The sequence below is a fragment of the Merops nubicus genome, unplaced genomic scaffold (genome assembly GCF_000691845.1).
Source record: "Merops nubicus isolate BGI_N331 unplaced genomic scaffold, ASM69184v1 scaffold4064, whole genome shotgun sequence".
Lineage (NCBI taxonomy): Eukaryota > Metazoa > Chordata > Aves > Coraciiformes > Meropidae > Merops > Merops nubicus.
The window spans coordinates 47,501-72,500 of record NW_008606070.1 but is presented as its reverse complement, the minus strand read 5'-3'; the positions used below and the strand labels follow the sequence as shown (position 1 = coordinate 72,500).

General features: G+C 36.9%; 1 protein-coding gene across 4 annotated transcripts in view; it reads right to left on the bottom strand.

Moving 5' to 3' along the window:
• The window catches only part of FOXP2 (forkhead box P2), a 63,772-nt gene that overhangs the window by 8,198 nt on the left and 30,574 nt on the right, over positions 1 to 25,000 (bottom strand). For all 4 annotated transcript variants that reach the window (XM_008939515.1, XM_008939516.1, XM_008939517.1 and 1 more), the window contains 3 exons: positions 24,245 to 24,366; positions 22,841 to 22,910; positions 21,840 to 22,003 (listed from right to left, as the gene is read on the bottom strand). In XM_008939515.1, coding sequence (XP_008937763.1) covers positions 21,840 to 22,003; positions 22,841 to 22,910; positions 24,245 to 24,366 — 356 coding nt within the window. The remainder of the gene's footprint in view (positions 1 to 21,839; positions 22,004 to 22,840; positions 22,911 to 24,244; positions 24,367 to 25,000) is intronic.

Sequence of the window (25,000 nt, the reverse complement as noted above, 5' to 3'; positions counted from 1 at the left end):
GTTATTTTCTTCAGAATTGTGACTATTTTTTTTAACAAATTCTTCAATGGTTTTAATAATGATATAATGCCATATTAATCGCTTCCAGATGTTGTGACACTATTATTACAATATTCTGTCCCTTGTGTTGCTCCCAAGAAAATTCTGTTTTGTGCACTGGTATATCTAGCCTATTCCTTCACCTGTGGTGTCCCTCAAAGGTCAGTACTGGGACCAATACTGGTTTATATCTTCATCAGTGACATAGCCATGGGGGGACTGAGTGCACTCTCAGCAAGTTGGCAGATGACACCAAGCTGAATGGTGCAGTTATTCAGTGGAGAGAAGAGAGGCCACGCAGGGGGACCTTGACAAGCTTGAGGAGTGGGCCCACATGAATCTCATGAAGTTCAATAAGGTCAACCATTAGGCTCTGTACTTGGGTTAGAGCAGCCCCCAACACCAATACAGGCTGTGTGATGAAGGGATGGAGACAAGCCCTGGAGAGAAGGACTTGGGGACACTAACAGATGAAAAATTAGAAATGAGCCAGAAATGTGCACTTGTCTGTCACCCAGCAAGCAAATCGCATCCTGGACTAGACAGAATAGAATGATGAATAGAATTTTACTTCTATTCTATTCTATTCTATTCTATTCTATTCTATTCTATTCTATTCCTACATAAAAAGAAGAGTGGCCAGCATGTTGGGACTGGTGATTCTCCCTCTCTGCTTTGCTCTTGTGAGATCCCACCTGCAATATAGTATGATATATCCCAAGACATTTATTGTACATAGAAAGCAAAATATTCACACTGGCATTTATATGTAAGCAACATGTATGTTTCAACAGATAGATATATATTTAAATGTATGTATTTGCAAAGTTCTATACTACCAGTGTCTTGTGCTGCATTTAAACAAAAATTCTGAATAAGTATTTATATATGCCATGTCTTTTTAGTAATAACTATGCTACTCGAATCCTAAGAACAGGTCATAACTCAGTGATTTCTGACTTCTGATCAAAACTTACTTATCTGCTACACAACTGAAATCTGTGTTTTATTGAAGATTAGTATGGTTCCTTGATGGACCAATCCTGGGTTCAGAACTAGTCAGTATTTTTTATCAATTACATAGAAGACAGACTAGAGACTATGGTTATCAACTTCACAAATGTCAACAGAATGGGAAGTAATGGAAGCACATTGGTGAAAAGGATGAGAATTCCATCAGCTTCTTTACAATTGGTGGATCTACTGAACAAAATTTTCCTTGCACTCAGCAATTTTGAGATTAAATTCTCTGTAAGAAACCTTTATCATATAAAGGAAGGGCTCTAATAACTGGCAGAGCTGCCTGCTCATCTCAATACGTTACCTCTTCCTTGCCCACAGAACATGAAGTTTCTCTGTCTGTGCACATGCCCCAAACATTTGCTCTTCCACGTGGTTTAAGGCTTTACACAGAGATTTTGCTCCCACTCTTGCAAGTGGCAAACTACAACTTCATGTTCTCATGTTCTCGAATGTATACGATATTCTTAAGACATCATCACTTATAACATTTAACTGAATGACTGCCAGGTGTCAGGAGACAGGTTAACAGTTGCTGGACACTTACAGATGCCTCAAGAAGACTGTTTGTAGGCTGCTGGGGAAGAGCTCTGAAGCTTCAAAGGAAGAAGAAAGATAACGATAACAGAATAGGCAGCTGAGGGATAAATACATACTAGGAAGGAATGTATAAAGTAACTTCCAAATATTTAGAGATGAAGCCAAATTCCCCAAGCCTACAATAACTCATCTGATACAAGGTAAACTTGTCTTCTAAGTTTTGCACAAGATAAGCCTGATCCTGCCCTGGGAAAACTTGTTTAGTATAATAGCCACTAAAATCCTGCTGAAATGTAGGCAGCAGCAACTAAACAAGTGTTACATTCAACTTTTAAACATGAAAACGCGTGCTGTTGCTGACAAGAAAACAACCAGATCTTATAACCAAGTACATGATTTCTTAATTAAATTGGGTTTCGCTCGTGTCAACAAGGAGAAAAGATACTTGATACGGTATTCTCAATTATGGATAGCATGTTTTCAGCAGAGGTTTCACGTCACATCAGCTTTAACGTAAGGGGATACCGAATCCAGCAGAACAGCAGTGAGAACACAGGACAACAAAATATAAATAATTACAATAAACAAGGTTTGGATTTGGTTGCTAGAAATAGCGCTTATTCCAGGGTTTGAACAGAAAACTCAACTCTTCTTTGGAAAAAAATACAAAAAAATGCCTTTTATAACCATCAGCACTGTTACTACAGAGACCCCTCCCTTCTTCTAAGTAGAGCTATAACAATTTATGTTTCCCTGTATTTTTTCATCCAGTTTTGTGGAAGGAAAAAAAGAAGTAGTTAATATCTCATTTGTATATATAAAAAAGGAAAAAACAACCACAAAAAAATAACCCCAGTGGGTTCAGTGTTTAATTCAAAACCATTGGAGAAGTGCTCTAACTGCTCCAGGATTCCCAGTAGAACAAATTCCACAGTTTAGATATGGGTCCTCTAAACAGTATTGCCCAAATCCACCAGAAGTCTTTAATGTTCTGCTAAAATCATTTAAGGTACATTGCTGTGGGATGTCATGATAGAGAGATACTGTCCCTCAGACAGCTTAAGTCAATGTAATGGCTTTTGGCTTTGTATTGAAGAGGTGGTAGACGTCGAGAGAGAAAAGCTGCCTAGGTCAACGTGCTTACTGTGAGCTTTTTTAACCAAGTGTATGGTTTGCAGCAAGGCATATAATTTCTTAAGATCTTTCAGTGCATTTTTAGTCCACACAGGGGCTGCAATAATCAGTCTAAAAACATGAAAGGGTGATTTTTTTTGCTCTGTTGCGGCTGAAAGTGTTTTGTATTGCTATGGTGACTTAGGCACCTGGTAACACTAGGGAGCTTTTTATTTTGGTATTCAATGGCACAAAGGCCAATAAATTAGATCATGCCTTGAAGTCCCTCTGAGGTCTATTTTCCACAAGACTTTAATTTTGATACTACTGACTCACTAGCTTTCCAAGTGACTTCGAGTATATAAAGATGACGAATTTTCTGGGACTCAGCTGAAAGTTTTCCCACGGGAATCTTCGGGACTGAACTACTTCTAAGCCATACATGGTATGATAACCTATGTTGATTATTTCTTTGAAGATACTGTTTGCCTATTAAAGATTTTTAAAAGTAAAAAATTAAATAAATTAGGTAGTTCCTAAGCAATTTTAACTATCTCCCAAACCAAAAGATGTACAATTTGACCCATTCTTCCTCACAATTCTGCAGACAGTCTTAAGCCCACAGAAACTACACCTTTAAAGCCAATTGGTTAGTCTGTAGGTATTCTTCCAAGTGTACTAGTTCTACACTACCTTTACTTCCTTTACACTGTTATAGTATACGAAAAAAACCTGAAACAACAAAACAGAAGGTGTTAGGTTTGTGTAATACAATATCTTTTACAGAACTCCATATTTCCAGTGTAACTTTTAATGTTAAGACACTTGCAATTTTTCTTTACATTTTTACTTATTACCCACACTGCCCTCAATTCTTTCATGCTGTAGGCATCCTGAACTACAAGTGCAATTTTGATTCAGCTGCTCAGAGTGTTCCACACATACTTTGGTAGAAGACATTAAAAAGATGCACAGCTATACAATTGTTCAAACTGGAAAGTGGAAGTCTGTGTCCAAGTCAACCAGATAAGATACTAAAGCTAAAAGAATACTGCAGCCAAATGAATATTTTCTGTACATTTTTGTATTATAGTATTTGAAGAACACTTTTAATCATTTTTATCTGAAGCATTATGGCTTTTCAACACTGTTCTGTGTTACTAGGTAACATTATATAAAATATTTTCCTAGTTTAACCTGTTGAAACATATTATTTACAACTTCTATTTCTGCCTGACCTATTTACAAAGCTGTGACTTTCACTATGCTTTTCTGCAAAAAAAACACTTTTCACCATGTATTATTTGGTAAACTGATAATCACTATATTACAGATGTAGTAAGTGACCTGTTTTTTGTTTAGTTTTGTTTCTTCTATTTTTATTTCTAGTAGGTCTGGACTAGTATTCCCTCAAGAAGAGCTGTATTTCATCTTGCCAGTACGGCTCAAAGTCTGTAGCATATCCTATAGCAGTTCAAAAAGAAAAGCTTTCCTTTCCAATCCACTGTTTCATATCTAAAATTTTTGTATTTATGCTTTGGTAGGCAGATGGAGACAAATCCTCAAATCCTACAGTATTTTCAAATATCTAATTCTATTACTTTGTCTCTTTACAATTTCACGCTATTATAGAAAGTTTATTATTTTTCTTAAGTAGAAGTGAACTGTTTATTGACATGAATATGTACAGCCATTTAGGGAGATACTAATCCAAATATTGAGAAAGGGAAGAAAGAGTATTAGACAAGTAATTAAATACAAGTTCAGTAATGCTACAACTGTCACAGAATCCATTATTATTTTTTCTTGAACATCAGGAATCACTTCCCTCATGTATTTATCACATATACTGAAATACTGAAGAAGTGCTATTATTTCTAGACAAAATAATGACTGGATACAAATTTCTGGCTTCAAGCGAGAAAGGGAGAAAGGTCCTATTTTCACCTATCCTAGTAAGGTAGCTGAGGTTGTGCTACCTTATTTCACTAAGGAGATAGTGGAGCTACAACATCTTGGTAGAAGAAGACTGGAAATGTGATGCCTGTACAAGCACTGCTCCTCAGTGGGGGTGTTTCTGGATGTGCTTTGTCAATGTGCTATTCTGAAACTACACCCTTCCACCCTGGGCCCTCCAAGAGCCATGCTGAGAAAAAAGAGAAATAGAGATCTTTTCCAATTGCAACATGAAAGCACAAACCCCACCTTCAAAATATATCTCTTTTCATATTTATAATTTTATCTATCACCAAGGATTTCAAGTCTACCATGAAGGAGTTGGGAGTTGCATCGATGTGGTGATGGAAAGTGGAGGCAACAGCCCTTGCTGGCAGGCACTGCTGCAGACTCTGACAGGAGAGAAGAGTGCACTGGAATAATTAATTAGGCCACTAAAGTTTGTCTTCTTTAGTTCATCACTAAAGGAGACAGTGTAAGATGGAATTAATGATCAATGGTCACAAAGTGCCTCTGGCATAGAAAGGAAGGTGTAGGAGCAAGTAAGAATGAGTTTGTGTAAGTCTATTATTTCTTTTACTACCTCCAAGACTAGAAACTTGCTTTCCTATTTATATTAGGTGTTGATAAAATTTTATCAGTCACTGTAAGAGAAGCTAGTGTTCTTCTCTTTCTTTCCCTTCAATTATTTAAAGATAAAAGGTGAGATCCTCTGGGGAAAAAAAAGAAAAAAAAGAAAAAAAATCACAAACCCTATCATTACCAACTGCACAAAATTGGTCTTGCAAACACAACTTTTCTTTTGTGATACATTAAAAAGATGCAAACTCATTTATTTGCAAGATCGATCCCTTCTGTGATCACCTGATAGAACTTCACTGGTATCTGTAAAAAAAAAAAAAAATGCAGAGCATCTTTTGCCTTGAGCTTGGCTGCTAAACAACTAGGTTGCTTTTGCTCACACTCTTATTGTTTTGTCTCTATGGAAACATAATCTAGGATCACAGGATAATTTAGGTCAGAGGTCTAGGTCAACCTCCTGCCCAAAGGTGGCACAGCTACAAGATCAGACCAGGTTGCTCAGGGTTTACCAAGATGGGTCTTGAAAACTTCCAAATATGCAGATTATACAACTTCCTTGGCAACTGCCCCACTCACTGTCTGGCTGTCCTCATGAAGAAAGAGTGTTCTTCATACCCAGTCTGAATCTCTCATTTTGACTTGTGCCCACTGTCTCTCAGCTCACCACCACAGTGAAGAGTCCAGCTCTATCTTCTGCTAATCTCCCTGCAGATAGTGAGGGTCAGGTTCCCTCAAAGCCACCTCTTCTCCAGGCTGACCAAGCTCACATCCCTCAGTGCCTCCTCACAGGACAATTGCTTGTTCTTCAGAACACCTTGGTGGCCTTTTGCTGAACTTGGTCCAGTTCGCTGCTGGCTTTTTTTTTTTTTATTTTCAAGGTGCCAATACTGGACACAGTATTTCAGGTGTGGTCTAATAAGTGCTGAGAGGAGGGAAATAATAATTTCCCTCAGTTTCTTGGCCCTTTGCTGTGCTCAGTACAGCCCAAGACACATCATTCTCAGCTGCCAGGGCACCCTGCTGGCTCATGGTCTCTGCCAAGACTCCCAGGGCCTTCTCAGCACAGCAGCTCCCCACGCAGGCCATCCTAGTGTGCGCCATTGCAAGGGGATCTCCCTTCCCCAGTGCAGGGCATGCCGTTCATAACGTTCCTCTTGGCCCGGTCCTTTAGCCCATACAGGTCCTCTGAACAGCTATCCTACCCTTATGCATATTGACCCCCTGAATATGATCTCATCTGCAAACGTGATGAGAAAGAGGTCCATCCTCCAGGGCATTGATAAGGATGTTAGACAAGTCCCAGCATATCTTTATGGCCCAGGAGGAATCAGAGAACACCCAGGTATTACAACGGAAGACCAGAGTAAAAGGAAAGAACAATTCTTAATTGGATGTGAAAATCTACCATGAACATGGCAGAGGAAAGCTACTCTGAGTGTATATGTATCACTAGTATCAGAGGGGAGTGGGTCAGCAAGAAGACACTGGTTGCTAACGGAAAATATGAACTAGGTGAAAGCATGGTGCTATTTTACAAAGAATATGACACAAACTATACGGTGTGTCTGAAAAGGAAATACAAAAGCTGAGTAAGGCAGTTTAATCCCAAAAAACTGAGAAGAAAAAGAAGATAAAACAAAGAGAAAAAGAAGATGAGGAAGAGAAGAGGAAAAGAAGAAATGCAATTTTATCTGCATGCTTTGAATTTCAGGGGAATATAAATAGCAGAAATTATGAAGACATTACACTTCTATTAACAGGAAAAAAACCCAAACCTTTTTAAAAATTACTTAGGAACTTGTTGGTTATCAGGGCATTCCCAATTAATCCTGACACAACAGAGGATATATTTTCTTGCTTGTATTTGCACACATAAAAAGATCTCAGATTTTAACACAGGCAATTTTGCTTTTGTAGACTATGAAGACTGCAAAAAATTTCAAAATAAAAAGATTTCAGATCTGGAAGAACTCCTTGTCTTATCTGAAAAAAAAAAAAAATAGAAGGATTTTAATGAACTATAATTGAGAAATGGGGCTGTAAGGAGTCACAAGAAGTATCAGGTGGAGATTAAGAATGATTAGGAGTGACTGAAGGCAGAATAAGAAACAAGGGAAAGCCAACGACATGAAGACAAATGGTTTCCTGGGATGAAATTCAGATCCCATTTAAGTCAATGGAAAATTCCCCTTGACTTCATTAGGGCCATAATTTCACTTATGAAGTTTATTCACAGTAGAAGATGCAAGTAGAATACACAGTGTGTCTGAAAGAATGCTTGGTTATAAGGGGAAATAGCCAAAGTTGATACACATAGTGAACCATGTGGTTTTTTACTAGACAAATTAGGTGGAATAACAAATTCCTGTGACAAACTTCAAAAATCTAACTCATACTAAAATTAGATGTACAGATTTGCCAGTAATAAACCTGGAAGATTATTTCACAACATGGGGGCAGGTTAACAGTGAGAATTCTCTAAGATCCTACATTTCATTTCAATTCTGAATATAATTATGAACACCCTAGACGAAGACACAAACAGAGGTAACAACACAATATAATTAGTCATATGTAAAGCTAACTGTGAAAAGAATAACAAAGCTGACAATCCATGGCAGATCCATTTACTGTTGACAAATAAAAGAAAGAAAATAAACTACCCATATATATCTATCTACTATAATCACTTGGGAAATATGTTATTATGAATCCTTCAATGCTGCCTCTTAAGAGGTCAAAAACAGTATGCTAGACTAACTGGGAGAGAACAATGACAGTGACAATAATTAAAACATGTTTAGGTATGTATAGTAGGCCCTCACTTCAACTCTTATGTTCACAGCACTTGACTACCTTTTAGCTATTACTCATGCATCTCAAAAACAATATAGCAGACTCCAGAAAAGAGTAACAGGAGTGACCTATCGCATGGTAAACATATCTGTAGGAGGAGACATTGAGAACTATAGGAATACTTCGAATTGATTTAATTTAGCTGCCACTGAAGTCAAGACAAGAGCAGAAGTAGCTTGGAGATATGAGTAAAAGTGATACACTAGAAATATGGAAAATACAGGAAAAAAGAAAACGATCACCTTCACTTTACTCATACTTAAGGGTCACCCAATTTAATATGGCATATTTATGATCATTTTATCACTACAGTTATCCCACTACTAATTTCTTCTAATAATAAAAAGGCACAGATCTACTACTGCTAAAGTTTTTTAAATCCTCAGTAGGTTGCAAAGCTAATGAGTCATGTTTTTTTAATTTATTAAATATTTTTTATAGGACTAAAATATTTGAGTACTGAATAATTCTGAGATGCCATCTGCCACTACTCTACAGGCAAATGTTTTATCAGATACCGGCCCTCCCACCACAGAAGCCAACCAGCCATTAATTCACAGAGATTAGCAGCAAACCTCTCCTTTTTCCTTTCTATGCCACAGGCACTTCTAAACTCAAGGATGATTTTGTGCTGCTTATCTACAAAATATACCAATACATTTGTTCCTAAAGTGGCTGGAGATAGCATTTGATGCTTCTTGCCCTATTATTTTAGTCCTGCCAAAGCAAAGCAAAATAAAAACCAGTTCACTTTAAATTAGGGACAGCTAAAACTTGTTTCTGTTCTAGGTAGAGTTTGGAAATAGATATTAGTGGCAAATCAGAATGACAAGAAGAACATGCCAAACAAGTTTTCAAAGAATTTCAGCTTTATAGCAATGCCTGAGTTCACAAAATGTTGGAAAGAAAACCCAAACCCAAACCAATCAAGCATGTCCTTTTCTTCCTTTTAGCTTTGTAAAAAAAAATTATCATCATACAGAGAAATTTCTAGAGAACAAATTGACAGGTTTGTAGATACCCACATGCCAATTTCATTTCTCTTTAACAAAAACAATAACAAAATTTAAGAATCATTGATTAAAAATGGGTAATGAAAACACAGGTTTTTTTCTTCAGTTATGAAATGGATAATTAAATTGACTAGGTATTCATGTTTTGTTTTGTTTTGTTTTGTTTTTTATTTGGCAAGGAAATTCCAAGACAACAGACAGAAATATCCTATCTGCACTGATATACTATCAGCTATGAATGTTAATGATTCTTACTACAAAAATGATCAGATGAAATCTTTGAACTGTAGATGAAGAGATGATCTTTCTGGAAAACTGACATATTAACAATGTATTTTCTTTAAATATCAAATGAGGCTCAAAACTCATGCACAAATAACCCTTCTTACAGTATCAAAATTTTTAGGAGTCAAGTTCTCATTAAGATGATGATATTACCATAGGTTTTCTGATTCTAATGACTCTTAATAAAATTCCCATCCTTGACATTGGCTTGCTCCCTTTGGTGTCTAAATAAATGTATTTTTTCTGTGATAGAACCACAAAAAGATAGAAACTTGACTAGAAATTAGCTTAGGGCACAAGCCTCTAAAGTCTTTCATATCGTCAACTGCATCTAGTTCAAACGTTGAAAGTTAACATGCTAAACAAAGAAATGGATTAGGGAGAAAGAGCACAGAAGTTTTTAAGGTAAAAATTCAAAGGAAAATGACAGACTACTAGAGTGAACTTTGAGTATCTGACTATTTTGGGGGTTGTTGAAGAACCCTTGAAAAAGAGCAAGCCTGGAAACAATGAAGTTTTAACAGATGAGACTGTGGATCTGCCATACTCTGCAGTATCTAACCGTTGGGAAGTTTTAAAAATTGTAACAGTTACACAAAAGCTTAGCAGCAACAACTAAATATTTCAGTGCATTTGTGTGTTAGAGCAGGCAAATGTTCTCCATGCAAAATCTGGAAATTCAGTGATCCAAGAGAAGCTGTGGGAGAGTTTGCACTGCACTGTGTGGGGCTTATATACATATTAATACAAAAACAGTCTATATAATTTTTTTTTCTATTTCTGTTGAAAACTTTTACATCAATAAAACTCTGGTATCTTGGAAAACATACAGCTGATCAGACAGTGTGGGATAAACAGGCTGAAAATAATATCCCTTCACTAATCTAATGCTTACAGCACACTGTTGTGAGCATTGATCTTTTATTTTATTTTTTCACTGCTTAAGAGCTAGTACTTATAGTGCTGATGAGCTTTGCCTGCCAGAACAAATCTGCAGAATGGTCACCCCTTTGGTAGGTTTTTTGCAGAATAGTTGATGGCAGGATTTAACAAGTAGAACCACACGTCACACTTGGCAGGGACAAACAGGTCAAACTGACCTGTGCAGGACTGTCTGCACTGCCCTAGCTGACATTTATCACATTAGCTGCATCTTACACTCACTGTATATTTTTCTGTAAGGCTGGGTTTCATTCAATCTTAAAAATAAGAGTGCTTAAAGATATTTAGCTCTGACAGCTACTCCAGATGACAAAGTAAATGGACTTGGACAACTCAGCTAACCTCTAGCAGGACAATGCACACCTGAAAAAAACTTACTTTTTCCACATTTAATATAACAAAAGAAAAAAATAGGACTGGAAGGGACCTCATGAGATCACACAGTGTAGGATTATTTATATGTAAACCACTTCAGATCACTTCTAACTTGTTCTCGGAAGCCTCCAGTAACAGCAGTTCCAGTCTCCCTGTGCTGGTATGCATTAAGCTGCACTTAATTATCTTACACTCAGAAAGGTTTTATTTTTTTCTGGTGTCTATCCTAACTCTTCTTGATGAAATACTAATTCATTTTTTTCTCGTCCCATTCCCAACAGACAAGTTCATTCCCATCTTTTCTGCAAAGTGTTCTGAAGGCTGTCATCATTTCTGAATTCAGTTTCTCTCTTCTCAAGAAACCTAATATTTTTAGCTCTTCCTCAGTCTTCAGAAAAGGTCCATCAGAAGGACTGGGTGGAGGACAGAGCTTACTTTTATATACAACATTCCTGTTAAGTATGCTTTCAGAACCACAGACCTTTGTCAGTGCACATTCCGTTGGTGACCTGCTACAATTTCTAGTCTTAGGAATGGCTATGTATTCAGTCATCACCATCTCATGTTTACACCAATAACTGTTCTTACATGTAACACTTCAAACTTATTCTAACTTCTCCCAGATCATTTCACCAAACTTAACAACATGTGAATACTTGCCACGCCTTCCATTTTTATGCTATTACAGATTTAAGACTTAGATGTCAAGAGCAATATGTCTGAGGAATATGTTGTATCTGTATGGCCTTTGCAAGAAAACACAAATATAGTCTTCCTGCAGACTGTGCTGATTAATCTGTGATATCACAGAACCTAGGTCAGCATACCCTACCTCTTAACTGCATACTTTGGCCTGTGCTTAATGTAAAATTCTGCTTCTCAAGATAGTATATTCCAGACAAAGTAAACATATGCAGTGCAATACATTGTTTGTTACTACATCTGTAAATGTCTAGCTACAAATTAAAAAAAAAAAGTTTAAAATTGTCATTCTAGTAACTCAAGGTGGACACAGAAGCATAATTCTTTCCTGCATGATGCTATGAATAAAAGGGGATGCATATTAACAGAACACTGGTCAACAGGTGCTCATCTCAAGGCATTTCACTGCTACCAGTCATGGTCTACCTTTTGGTTTAATGTACCTATAGTGCAGTGTAATGCCAACTGGCATTGTGTCAAACACTTCTCTAAACAAAGCCTGATGCTACTCTACATGGGGACAACAGTGTAAATAATATACAGCTTCCCTTTAAACAGCATCTAAAGATGCTTTTCAAAAATTAATCAATTCAATTACTACCTAAAGTCTGCAAGAGTTTGGTGCAGGGAATAGAATATCCTTTTTGTTTTGCCTTTGTACAGCACTTATCACAACAAGGCCTCAGTCTATCCTTTAACGCCATACTATAAAAACAAACTACAATGGTTTAGCTGAATTTAGCTACATTGTTTTTTCCTTCATAAAAACAGAGAGAAAGAAGAAATACATTATGTACAACTACAGCTGTAACGCTTCAAATAACTGTTAATACCTGCACATGAAAATAAATCCTAGCTGAGTAGTTTTATGGAATGGCACATAGAAAGATGATAAGAATTTCTGCTGTATTAGAAATCATCTGCTTTGTCTAATAAAATGAAGATTCAAAGTTCACAATGTGCTAGAAGACATTTGAGAAACAAAGAGGAAGAGTATAGACTGTGCAAGCTAGAACATGCATGAATGAAACTAAATTGGAACATATTTAGTTTGGAAATTCAAAGGAATGAAGTTGCACAATGGCTTTCAAGTTCAAAGTGGACTATGATAATTTTAGGAGAGGAATTGTATGACATTGTTGACCACAACACGACTCACAGAATCACTATGGTTGGAAAGGACCTCTAGGATTGTCAAGTCCAACCTTCATCTCAACATTTCCCTAACCACTAGACCATAGCCTCAAGTGCTACATCTACTTGTTTTTCAAACAGCTCCAGAGATGGTGACTCCATCATCTCCCCAGGCAGCCTGTTTCAGTGCCTAGCCACTCTCTCAGTGAAGAAATTCTTCCTAATATCCAATCAAAACCTCCCTTGGTGCAACTTGAGGTCATTTCCTTTCATCCTATCATCAGTAATTTGGAAGAAGAGACCAACAGCAGCCTCACGACAACCTCCTTTTAGGTAGGTGTAGAGAGCAATAAGGTCTCCTCTCAGTCTCCTCTAGACTAAAACAACCTCAGTTCCCTCAGCTGGTATTCATAAGGCATGTTTTCCAGCCCTCTCATCAGCCTTGTTACCCTTCTCTGGACCTGTTCTAGCACCTCAGTGTCCTTTTTCTTTCCTCTCATTTCCTGTGCTCTTAAAAGAAGAGGAGATAAAAGCTCAGAGAACATTTTTCAATTGTGATATCTGATAACACCAGATTTTCAGGGAATAAAGAAAAGTAAGGGAAACATAAAGAAAAACAAAAATCAAATTGGAGGAAGTCCCTAATTACCAGGAGTACTACTATCACAGCATAATATTGCATCAAAGAATCATTTCCCCTTAACCATCTCAATCAGAAGCTTATGGAAGTCTTTGAAAAGGGTTAGTGAGAGGCCATGATCATACAAAGCCTCCGCAACACCATTAAACCTCTATTAATAGGTACAGTGGAAGCAATGATCTTAGTAAATCTAGGTAAAGGAAGAAGACTACTGGATCTCTTCAGTTTAATTTAAGATACACATTTATTATTGTTGTTCAGTTGGAGAAAACCACTGGAATGCCTGCAGTTATAACCCCAACAGAGACTACAGCCGGGTCTGTACTACACATACACACACATACACATTCCAGCACTGTTCTAAACCACAGGCTGCTATTAGATGACAAGAGCCCCTTTTCCCAACTGCACTTTGCCAGAATACTGTGAACGCTGCTTCTGTATCTTGGCATTACCAGGTATAATCACATCTTCAGTCATCTTGAGATTTGATTACTATAATGTGGCCTATCCATGAGGTCTCACACAGAAATTAAGTCTTCCTATAGACTCTTAAACAAAAAAAAAGTGCATTGAAATTTTAAATCTTTCAAAATGTGTAAAGTGCCTAGAGTTTTCTACAAATTGTAAAGACTAAGTAACAGTCAAATAATAAAACTTCCTCAGCATAATTTCTTATATATTTCTTTGCTTGGATTTATGGATCATAACTTAAAATACTGGTATAAACATTACCAGTTGGATATAACTCTATGTTTTTATTTAACTGTTTACATGATACATAAATGTAAAGACACATTTTGGACACTCACACAAAAAAGAACCTAGGGAGTCCACTTTAAAAAATTTTGGCTTATAGTAAATATAACAGTTACTCAAAAACCAAATGCAGTCATCAAAAGCAGATAAAATTCCTAACTGTTAGTGCAGTTTTAGAAACACACTGTTAATGGCACTAACATCTCAGCTTCTGTGTTGTACACAGACAAGAATCTCCTATGAACTAAATTTGACTTGCACAACCATATTGCAGAGAGATTTAGTTGCACAACTTCAAACACATTTTAAATATTTGTAATAATATTTAAGATACTGCCTTTTCTTACACAGACCGGTTATGTGAAAAGCATAAATACCTTGTCCATACTTTGAGAATTGATGATGGCAGTACCACAAAGTTTTCAGCAAGACAGCTTCCAAAATGATTCTGTGAAACCTCGCAGGAGACTACCAACTTCTACAAGTCAGGCAATGGGGATCTGACACTTTTCAGCCAAAGGCACTATATCTCTAGAGTGATCTTTTTGTCAAGAGCACTGGGAATGTACTGTAGAAGTGCAACAATTGGGGCTGGAATAATGTAAAGAAGAAATAGCAACTTCTGATCCAAAGTGAGACATGTGACATTTAAGAAGCTAAAGAGGAAATGATAAAGGACTGGAACATCAGTCTTGAAAGATAAGAAAATTGATGAACAGAAGCAAAATGTACAGGACAAATGGACTGAAAAGTAAAGTAATTTAAAAAAATAATAATAAAAAAGACGAATATAAACAAGTTGGAAAATATTCAAGTGAAAAGTTATGTCAATGTGAATGATGAAAAATATTACTAATCAAAACATCATTGCTCAATTCTCCATTAGCACCCACATGAGTGACTCTACAAAAGTAGGGAGGGTACAGTCACAACACAAAAGAATGGACTGTTGCATGCTCCATACAATCAATAAAGGCCAAAAAATATGTAAATTGTAAGAAAATAATATGATCAAGTGTTGGGTTTCTGGTCTTGCCTGTCACTTTCAAATGCTTTGCATTGCTAGGCACAGACAAAATTATTTCACTCTGTATTCTCACAATAGAGCTTCTTTCAATGGGAATAGGCTCAGACAAAAGCTATAACCTTTAAGATCCTGTTTCCTAGCTGTTCCTCTCTTCATATAAAAATAAAAATCAATTGTTGTCACAAAGTCTCTTTACCTATTATCTTCCTTACGTTAGATTTATGAATAAAAATGTGTGAAATTAAATTATACAGGCATTAAAATATCATGTGATTAGGTGAAACGTTTTTGATGAACAAGGACACCTAGAAATACTGCAACTGCTACCACATTCATCCACTCAATTACATGCTTCTCACCTATTTAATAATGCTTGTTACAACCCTGTTAATTGATGTGTTTCGAGAGTTTATTTTCTTATACAGTATGTCAAGTCTTACACAATGAACAGGAGACTTGGATCATAGCAGTCTCCTACCACAGAAGCCTCCAAGGTAAATGCAAAGAAATCATGAAATGGGACAATGCAATGATAACAAAAAAAAAGGAAAGAAGGAAAGACAGGGGACTGGAACATTATGAAGTTAAAGAAACAAGGGAATGAAAGGGATTAAAACTGGAATGATAGGTAACCTACTGTAAGTGGTGTGAAAGCTTAACAGTGGGGGACTGGAATAATCAGATATGGGAACGACCTGACAATGGAATGCTTTCAAACTGAAGCACCTCAAAAGTAAATGATCTTAGAGCAGAATAATCATATTTGCCTCTGGGAATAAAATTTAAAGATAAAAAAGTTTGAAAAAAAATAACAAGTTTGATGATTATGCAGATAGAACTGCAGCGAGAAATGATGTAGTAAGGACAACAAGAGTGGGAAAAGTAAAGGAGTCGGGTTGGAAACGACAGCAGAATACAAAGGAAAAGGTGACTGAAACCACAGATGGTCGGAACTCACCTTTTCACAGACAGAGCTGAAGACGAAGGACTACACTGGATAAACTCATTTTTCTAATTAATCTCAGATTGACTCTTGCTCATTTGGACACAAGTTATTCTTTCTCACAACAGCCTAACATAACACTTTCTAGAAACAGCTTTAAACATCATGGGATATATGTGTCTTGACATTTGGCTTCAAACGATTCCCATCTTACAGAGTACAGCACTACAACAGCTGAACACACAGCGATATACAAGCTGAGGATACATGACAAATGAAGTTACTCTAATCTTTTTTTTTTTTAAATATACTTTTTTTTAAAAAGCAGACAACAATTAAAATCCTAGAAATTAGATTGACATTCATTATTTACAGGATTCTGGATTTCCTGTTAGGAGCGTGATATTTTCATAAATCAATTGCAAATATAAAATTAGTTGCACTGTCTACACTCTCCTACATTGTGAGCAGGGAGAAAACCATAATGACAGCCCCCTTCCACAAAACTTCACCAGTAGGATATTTACTCTCCTGATCTCCTTTCCCAACTCCTCCCACTCCTTATTAAACGAGCTGCAGCAAGTTTTAACAGATTGGCAAAACTATCACATTGTTTCCTATCACAAGACTTTTTTCAGTCTACAATTTTCCAAGTTTTTTGATGATTGATTTCTTTTCATCAATGACTATGAACAGCTTTGAAGACTAAAATTTTATCTTTCCCCCCAAATTTATACAACAAAGTAAAACGTCAATTTGTATGATGTATTTGCTAAAATACAAACATGTGGACACAAAATGCACTGAGTATCCTGGTAATAAAACACCCTGGTTTGTGCCAGCTGCAATAATCACTTAAGTGTGATCGGTATAGTAGAGATGAACAGAAAAATATCAGAAAAAAAGTTAAACTTGACTTCCATCCCTGATATTTGAAGTGCTGGGGTTAAACCTGCAGCCATGAATGAGGTTTGACATATGGATGATGTCCACAACCAGGCAAGAAAGACCCTCCCAAGTGGTTTTCACCCAGGGCCTGGCCAGCCTTGGGTGGGAACTGATTAGGAGATCACCACCAGGTGCCCCTGCCTTCCACAGTAACTTGGAGTTGGGGCAAGAAGCCACCTCTCTAAGAGCTGACTCTGTTTGACTTGTCTAAACAGTGGCTGTCCTGTGTGGGGATTCTGGCTATTAGAAGGGCTCCCCAACTCTTTACAGCAAGTAGAGTTCCCAGTAATGGTGGGACAAGATGGAGACAGGAAGGGAATTATGAGGCTTTCTCCAGGCAATTTCTATATGATTGGGATCAGACTGATTGCCTGGGTCCTTCCTTCCCCCATGGCCTGGTTTTGGAATTGACTCACTCCCTTCTTCATCATGTTATCTGTTGTGAGTCAATACATTGGTCTGTTCATCCCTCCAGTGGTGGCCACCTTGGGTCTTTTGCATATGATCTAAGACCAGAGGGAGGCATCTGGTTCATGTGTTGCCCACTGGTGACAATATCCTTCTATGTCAGGCAAGCGGTCAGTAGAAGACTGAGATTCCATCCTCAAGAGTAAGAACTCTTGAACACAGAATGGAGTAATGAAAAATAACAGTACAAAGTTGTTCATTATGATCCCTATGTTAATTTATGAATCTAAATGTATTGGTTCTAAAGTTACCAATAGTCAAATCCCTCCAAAACTCTTCAGCAGTATACTGGATATGATCTGAGGGTTAAACTGTTCCTCAGTGTCTTTCCAAGTCTTATCTAAAGTTGTTTCTTCAGGGATGATAAAAGTTTTTCCAAGGTTTTCCACAACCATGGAACTTTAATTGCAATTGTCTGGTTGCTTCTGGTTTCTTTATTTAATTCAGAAGTCTGCATTTACACCCCAAAGTACACGCCAAAGGTGTGTACTGTGGAGCTTTCAACTAAACCCATGTACAACTGTTATGCAAGATTAGGAACACCTAGTTCCTACTACATAAATAATACACTTTTTAATATAAAATACCTTCTGTTTTCTTTGTCACTTTGAAACCTGTTGCCTATCAGGTAAAACAGACAGTAATTGTGGAGTAGTCCATGTTCAGAAACTGAAGGAAGAAACATTCTTAAATATTGATTTAAAAGAAAATTGCCTGATATTGATCGTTGACAACTGATATTAGAGGAAACTGGAATTTTGAACAGAACATATCTGTCATATCAGGAGTTGGACTTGAAGACGGGTCAATTACAGAACTTGGATTTAATACTGCTGAAACACGAAGCAAGCCTAGGATTTCAGATCCTGCTAGTGATATGCTGCACACTGGATGGTGGTATTAACATCTTTTATCAGACTGGGAATGGAAACTGAGAGGCACGCAGCATAAAAGTTCAGATGCTTTATGTAATTGTTAACACAGGAGATATCCCAACCACATGGCCACGGTTATACTGATCACCTAAAACTTACTGCAGCATTTTTAAGTGTTCAAGAAGTGTAAGAAATGGAGCAGATTATATATCATTACCCAAGGCAAAAACTGTAAAGCTTTTAAAGTGCCACTGCTCTAAATACACTAGAGCTGGAATTCACTGCTCTTAAAAAGCATTTAAATGCGATACATTTACTTGAAGTTATATACTTACGGTCCTTCTCTAGTCAATGAACAGAGACTGCTTTCTACATAAGCTGATTCACCCACCTATGTTAGATACCTGTCCACAGATGGATAAGTTGGTGACTCTGTTCTTACTATTGTTTCAAAAATCAGAAGTGAAGTACCAGGTTCAAACAGAAAGACTGGAATAATTTTCCCACTTTCTGACACTGAGTAGCTAAGGTATTACAATAACAGCAATCAATTTCTCTGATAATGTTCTCATGATCAAAGCACAGAAATACTAATGGAAAAACACACAGTTTTCATTGTTTACAAAAAGATAAATTTATGCTAAAAAATTTGATATGAACATTCCAAAATAAGAAAGTTCCACTATCATATATTTATCTAATGAAACAATATTCATTACAATTCTAACAACCAAATGCCTAAGATGCTTGGCTTTGACTCTGTCACTGGGACTTTTTTTGCATTTCCTCCTGATGCTCTAATACCAAACAAATGTCTCTCCCTGGAAGCTTGTTGAGAATCCAAACTCTGCCCCTTCCCAACCAAATGCTCTGGTTTCTGAATTGCACACAACCTCTCCTCTCCTTCCCTAATATCATGCTCCATTGCTACTGGCTGTGTGCCAGCTTCAAGATGGCAGGCAACATAATTGCTCAGCATATTCCTAGTATTGTGTCTAGTCCACTTTCCTGGGAATCAGGAGATGGAGTTTTTATCTATGGGGAGATTAATAGACCCACCAACTTCACAAGTGAGTGCAGGAATTATTACCTCCCCAAGAACACTTCTGTGGGGCAGAAACAACCAGACTTCCTGGGTGAGTCTTCTCAGGAAGCTCTAAGTAAGTGGATACTTGTAGCAGTATTTTTTCCCCTAGTGCATTAACACTTTTTCATTAAACAACAAAAAAAAAATCTGGGATTATGTAATCTGTGTAGATAATGTAAATTTTAAAATTTCTCTGCATTGTTTGTCATATTCTTATTCTACCTTTGTCATTCTTTCCCCTATGTTCTTTTCTCAGTTTCTTAAGTAATGCTCTTTAACAAAAAAACAAGTGGCCCTGGTCAGTGTGGTCACAGAAGCAAGGAAGAGGCCTCTCTTTGTCCTTGGTCCTCTGTGTCCTGCACAAATGTATCCCCTCCCTATCTTCTCCTTGCAGACTGCATTCATTCCCTTTTTCATATTCTTGGGTCCCTCAGAGAGAAAAAGGCAAAAATTTCACAAGTGAGCAGGTATCTAGTCATAGCCCACATCTTTTTGTTGACAGTTCATGGTCTCAGAAAAGCCCAGTAATCTTGAACTAAATTTGGTGCAAGGGATGAATGAGCACCACTTTCTCCAGTGTTGTCTCAGTGCACTTACATCCTGCTGCTTTAACCTATCAAGAACTGAGCAACACGTAGTTGTAAGTTTCAAAAGAGGCACCATGACAAGTCCCAAAACTGTCTGTTTTGACAAATGGCATATCGCAGAAATGAGAGGAAGGATGAACATTGAGTTAGGGTGTAACTCAAAATATTTGCTTTTTTTATAGGCAAGAACTGCTAGGATATGCAGTATTTTAGCTATAAACACAGCTACAAATGTAGCCATATCTACATAATCATATGCACAGATATCTCAGTTTATCCAGCAGAATGGCAGACAGTACATAGAATATGTAAACAGATCTGCCAAACACTTACAAAACAACTTTAATAGCAAGTGTCATCCTTTTCTGTAAAGTAGCTGTTTTTAACACACATGATCTAACTCTTGTTTGCTCTTTAAAGTTTTATTGTCTTGGCATTTTATACAGGAAGAGAGCATTAGCATACTCAGGAGAACTGCTAAAAGTAAAAGGCCTCAAGCTACCCACTGCATGGTTGATAGCATAAAGCATGGGATATAAAAACTTTTGTCTGATTGCTCACTTTACTTGTTTTAGAGTAGTGTTACTCTCAGGAGCATATATTCATGTTCTTTCTACTTCAAGTTTTATTACTTCTTTTGTATTATTTAATACATCTAAAGACACTTCCAAAAGACAAATTTTTCCATTTTGAAAAAGTAATGGTTTGGAACCTGATAAAATACATGAATGTTCACAGTGTATTATTTTCAAAGGCAAGTAGAATAAATGTGCAATAAAACAATTAAATGTGTGACAATAAACATTTCTATGTGATCACAGATGTATTAACATGCCAAACAAAAGAAGAAAAACTCAGCAAAACATTTCCCATAAGAAAGGTCAGATCAAAATGGATTCTTCACACACCAGAGCATAAGTAAAAAGGGAGTTTGGTCTCAGTTACTGTTACTGCTACATATCCCACTCTAGAAATTAAAATGAACATTAAAAGTATGAAAGAGAAAATGGAATGAAAAAAGGCAAATCAGATCAGCTATTTTAAACACAGAAAAAAAGAGACCATAATTGTACACAAACACATTAAAAACCATCCTGCAGTAAACTTAGATATCCAAGTCTACTTAGATCTCACACTACTAATTATTATATAAATAACCCGGGAAACAATACCTCCAAGATACATGTTTTACTATTTAGTAAACAAGAAACTGCCACGTTTGACACCACTGATTAAGGCCAGGCATTTCTAAAGCTTCAGACACATTTCTGAAATCCACAATACATCAATTTTTAATACTTCCACTCTCTCAGCTCCATTAAAAAGATGGTAGGGGAAAGATTTTAGAGTAATTAATGATATAGTTAGCTGCTAAATATTAATAGGAATCGTAGTCTTGCATAAAATATAACATATAAACCTTGCCAATACAGACGCACCAGTAATTAAACTTGAATATGTAATTACACTGATTTATACGACAGGCAAAAAGTTACACTTTACTGGCTTCTATGTAAACTGTGGGCAACAGTTAAACTTTGCATTTTACGGTTTATATAAATGGGCAATATCTCCACTACAGTTCATAAATGGTTTAGAGACTCATAGTTAAAATTACAACTAATTCCAACATGAACATTCCGACTACACCTTACAAACCAGGCTGTGAAAATGACCACAGAGATCAACCCCCCATTACATTTAATATTTGCAAACAAGTCAAACAGATTTTGAAAAAAAACAAAGAAAAAAACCAAAAAAAAAGGCACTTGTACCAATCTTACTAGAAAGCAAATGAAGACTCCTCTGTTTAAATGTTTTAATACAAATGTTTAGTTTGAAACATACAGTAATCGAAACAGCTGGGACTATGTTTCAAAGCACTTTCGACTAATATTGTGTCTTAGACCAAGGCATTTTTTCTTGAAAGGATGCTAACTGCACTTACATGTGAGGCTGAGGAGAGCAGCCCGGACTGCTATTTCCATTACTGTCAATGTGATCCAGCGAACCATTGAGATCTTCATGGACTGCCTGCAGTAAGCCACTGGATGCGTTATTTATCAATCCTGGGTTACTAAGCAATGGTAAACTACTTTCTGCCAGTGCAGCCTAGCAAAATGGAGAGTAAAAATAAAATTATTAGTCCATACATACACAAATCACTTCTAAATGTTCATACATGTATGACTGTACGCACACAAAGCGGCTCTTTCTGGGTGGTTGTGAAGGTGGTCAGAACAATTTTGTACGTTTTCCAATTATTTTCACACTCTGAATATAACAGTGTCTCTATTTCTGGATTGCTGTTTCTCTTACATAGGTCTCATTATTATCCATTGTTAACTATATTCTGATATTCGCAGCACTTTTCTAGTTTTACATCATTTTCTGACTTTGAATTACACTTAACCCCTATGCCCTTCCACACAATGTATGGCTTCTTTATATTGCAGGCAGCTGCTATACTTTAAAAAATGACCAGAACTTAACTCAAAATAAAGAAGTCCTGACATTTGCCTCTTCTGCATAAAAATTATATATTATAATTAAACTTTAAAGTTTTTGCCATGAGCACCATGTTCCCCAACACTGTGATGTGAAATCATTTATGACAGCTTGGATAAATATTAATGCATATCCACATGCATTTGCAAAAGCTTCTATCAATCTAACATTTGCAGCAAAACTGAGTGTTCCATATTTTGCCACAGGGTGTCCTTCTTGCTTCTTCACATCAAAAGTAGCATGAATTAAAACAAGCACTTCTTGCAGTGCTAGGTAACACAACTTACTTGGATGATAAACCCAACTATTTAGAATGACCATCAGGTCCACTTAAATGTAAATATAGGTAACTCTATGCCAAAGTATAACAGGTAATTAAATATGTCACACATATGCAGATAATTAGTGTGTGCAAAGAAAGAATAATTTAGGGTTTTTTACCTGCAAGCTTGCATTAAGAGCTGCTCCATAGCCTAAGCTGGTGGGTATGTTTTTCACTAACGTTGGGCTTCTGAAAATAAACGAGTTTTCAAAGTTTAAAAAACATGCAGACAACCTGGCTGGCTTACTGGGTTAATGGATTGTTTTTTCAGCTCAGAAGACCAGTGTTGTAAAAGGAAAAATGGAATGAAGTTGGGGTGAAGGGGACCAACCCGTTATAACACAGTGATTTACTTGCATCAGAAAAGCAAAATCTTGTGTAATTAGGCCCACGTGGAAATCTGCTCTGAGAGCAGGGCCATAGTGCCTCATAAAGGTTCTGATCTCACTGAAAGAATCTGAGGGAGATAGCTTTGAACTTTGCACGACACCTGCCTCAGCTAGGCTTGCTGTGTCATTTGGTGTCGGTTTATCTGCGCCAACACTGGTACACATCTGAATACACTACACACAGCTACGCTACGGTGCTGAATAAAAAGATCTCACTCTTCCCTTCCAAGAAACTATGAGGGTACAACAATGTACAAATAACTGTAAATGAGCAATACAATGGATCAATTAGTTTCCAGCAAACCAAACCCGCTATATTTAAATCAGGCTAGAAATATCGCATGCTAGGCCACCACAGAATTGTATTTTCAATAAAATCAGTGCCTAGGATGATTTCAGAGGTCAGCGGGTGGCTGTTTACAAACAGATCCATTACAGAAACAGAATACCTTCCTGCACAGAAAAACCTCCAGCTTTCCTCTCTGCACCTTTGGTATTCTGAATGGTTTTATCAGAACTAATTATATACTCTAAAGGAATAAAAAGCATCTACAGAACCAGTCACACTGACATGGGATTAATTTGAAAGTAGGGCAGTAAGCATGCCAAAGGTCCTCCTGTGAAGGCTTCTCATGAATACCACCCTCATCAAGAAGATATTTTTGAGGTCAGTACTGTAGTGTATGATACCTATATTCCAAAATGACCTTGAACGACTCCCTACTTCTGTCAAAGGTTTACAGTAAAAACAAGCGCATATGAAACGCCAACACATGGGCAACATATGTACACAGGGCTATTTTTAATATATAGTAGAAGATCTTACGGTAGATGGAATTAAAATGACAAACATATGGCGAAAGACACTGAAAAAACAAAACCATTATCGCTTTCCTCTGCGGCAAACTATATGGGAGAGGCAGGCAGGCAAGGAATGTACAGAAAAGAGCGTTTACCACAAAAATGAAATAAATGTTAGCTCACTGAAGAGAATGCACCAGCACAGCTATTAGCTTGCTACGTATTCTCCACATAAGTGCTCGCTTTGTCTGTCAGGTTGTAGTACACAGAGGACTCACTCAGGTTACAGAATTACAGAACAACTCAGTTGAACAAAACCAACCACCAACGTACCCTGTTATCTTTTGTGACCTTCGCTTCTGGTACTCTACTTCATCCACTGTCCATACTGCTCCTTTAACATTTTCTACTCGAACAAAACACTTGTGCAGGCTAAGATTATGACGCACTGCATTCTGAATCAGACACAAAAGGGGGAAAAGGTAGTAAAATTAATACAATTTAAGAAGGCAGCCTATGCAGTATACTTTGATAATCTTCTTATTCTAAATCATCGTGAAAATCTCAATTTAGTTTAAGTATTAAATTCAAAATATGTATAATATTGTAAACCCCAAACTTACAAATTACTGGAATCTGCAGTTTGAACTTTGTGATAACAGAACCTTCCAAGCTATTTTAATAATAGCTGTGTCAAAACCTTCCTTTCATTGAACTGGTCTAAATTGCAATATCTGTACAAATTACAGTATCTTTGAAAATGCCAGAACAATTAGGTCAGCTCTGTTGTGTCCCTGATCAAGCACTTGGGGATGGTTGAAATGTCCAAAGGAACCAGTCCTGCTTGAGGTATTAAAATGCTAAAAAGGCTACAGTGACAAGTGTTAATTTTGCACAAAGCTTTATGCAAATAAGCTCAAAGGCATTCTTTTCATCCCTATAATAACGAAATGACAGAGTTTGTTTATTCTGTATTATTAGATGACATATGCAAGTTACTTTGCAATACTGTCCCTGCACAATAGGACATATTTAGGCTTTTTAAAAAGATTTTCTCACTGAAGTTCGGGGTTTTTTAACTGTTAAGAC